General features: G+C 40.4%; 1 protein-coding gene across 1 annotated transcript; it reads right to left on the reverse strand.

The window, feature by feature from the left end:
• Positions 1-267: 267 nt before the first annotated feature.
• Positions 268-1,423, reverse strand: LOC113327615 (the record flags this gene model as incomplete). Its single annotated transcript, XM_026574787.1, has 3 exons — positions 1,053-1,423; positions 568-931; positions 268-492 (listed from the first exon to the last, which is right to left on the reverse strand). Coding segments are annotated over exons 1-3 (960 nt in total), but the record flags the coding sequence as incomplete, so codon positions are not given.
• Between the last annotated feature and the right edge of the window lie 78 nt (positions 1,424-1,501).

Below are 1,501 nucleotides of genomic sequence, written 5' to 3' on the forward strand. Positions count from 1 at the left end.
CCTAACCGAGAGAGAAAATGAAACAAATGATTTAGGATTTGGTTCTGTTATTGATGTATATCAAGGTTGTTTTCGGTATTTTAAAAAATGTCACACGTGTGGTTGGACCAGTGGATAAAACTTTGGGTCCAAAATTTTAATTTGTTATAGAAATGGACCACCGATTAATGGACTCCTAATGGATGGACCTGCCATTAACTAGAACCACAATAATAGTACCCATTGGTAATTCCTACAAAAGAATATGCCCTCCCCGCTGGAAGTTACCATTTTGCAGACTCCGATCATACTTTCGTCCTTCTCACCAAGATCTCCTAAAAGTCTTTCCTGATACATTTTCTCTTGGGCATGCTCTCTCGGGTCAGAGACAACGGTTTCTAAGGAAACTTGCCGTTCAACATACTGTTTTTTCCCACCTCGGATGTCATATTTAATGGCTTTTACCGACCGTACAAATTTAGCCGTTCTTGATGTCTGATTCATATGGCAGTCCTGCTAATCAGAAGGCCGAGAGTAGAGTAAAATTGTTAAAAATGTATCCATTAGGACTCAAGAGATCACGCATACCAGATTAAGCAGCTTGGAAGGAATTGTAACTTGGAGCGGCTTCTGCTGGGAGTTAAGACCAGTAGTTGCAGGTGCACAACTTTTAGATGGCTGACGATATGCAGCTTCCTTTGAAGGATTTCTTGTAGAAGTAAACGTAGTTCGAGTTTCGTGGAAGGGCTGACCAGTAGTTACAATAACTCGAAATCGTCTTCCTTGTTTATTAATGACGGGGAACACCCCTGTCCAGCTTTCCCCCATGAAAGTTCTATGAATAATTTCGCATCCATCTTTATAGTCCTGCTCGTCAACAATCAGGTGAAGACTATTACGACCAATGGCTTCTGATGCAGAATAACCATACAAGCCTTCAGCAGCTCGATTCCTGCAATCAGTAGGATCCTTAACTTAATGTTATAAGCATATTTTCTTTCAACTCAACTGAAGGGACTCAAGGGATTTATGACTTACAGAACCCTCAAAGCTACGTAATAAAAAGAACTCACCAGTAAATTATCAGATTTTTGTCATCAACAATATGAATTGCCTGACCAATTGACTGCAAGATATTGTACGAGTCAAGGATACTTCTCTCTATATGTTTGGATGAAGCGGAACCAATTTTCCATGTTGGCAGCGTTTCGCCATGACTCCAACCAATCTCTCTACATGAACTGGTTGGTCCGGGTCGTTGAGCTGAATCTAATGGAGACTGGTTACTGCAATCTATATTTTTAATTCCAAAATCAACGCCAATGCCGGAACTGGCTCCGTAACAGGCTAATTTAGCCATTTCATCTCTCAGGTTGGCATCTTCAACGTCAAGCTCTTCAATCTTCTTCAGCAATTGTTCTTGTAGTTGAGTGTCATACTCCATATGGTCAGAAGGCGGCTTCAAACTACTTAATTTCAGAAATACAAATAAATGCATACATTCAATATATGATGCCTCTGG

This window comes from Papaver somniferum, unplaced genomic scaffold (assembly GCF_003573695.1).
Source record: "Papaver somniferum cultivar HN1 unplaced genomic scaffold, ASM357369v1 unplaced-scaffold_10440, whole genome shotgun sequence".
Lineage (NCBI taxonomy): Eukaryota > Viridiplantae > Streptophyta > Magnoliopsida > Ranunculales > Papaveraceae > Papaver > Papaver somniferum.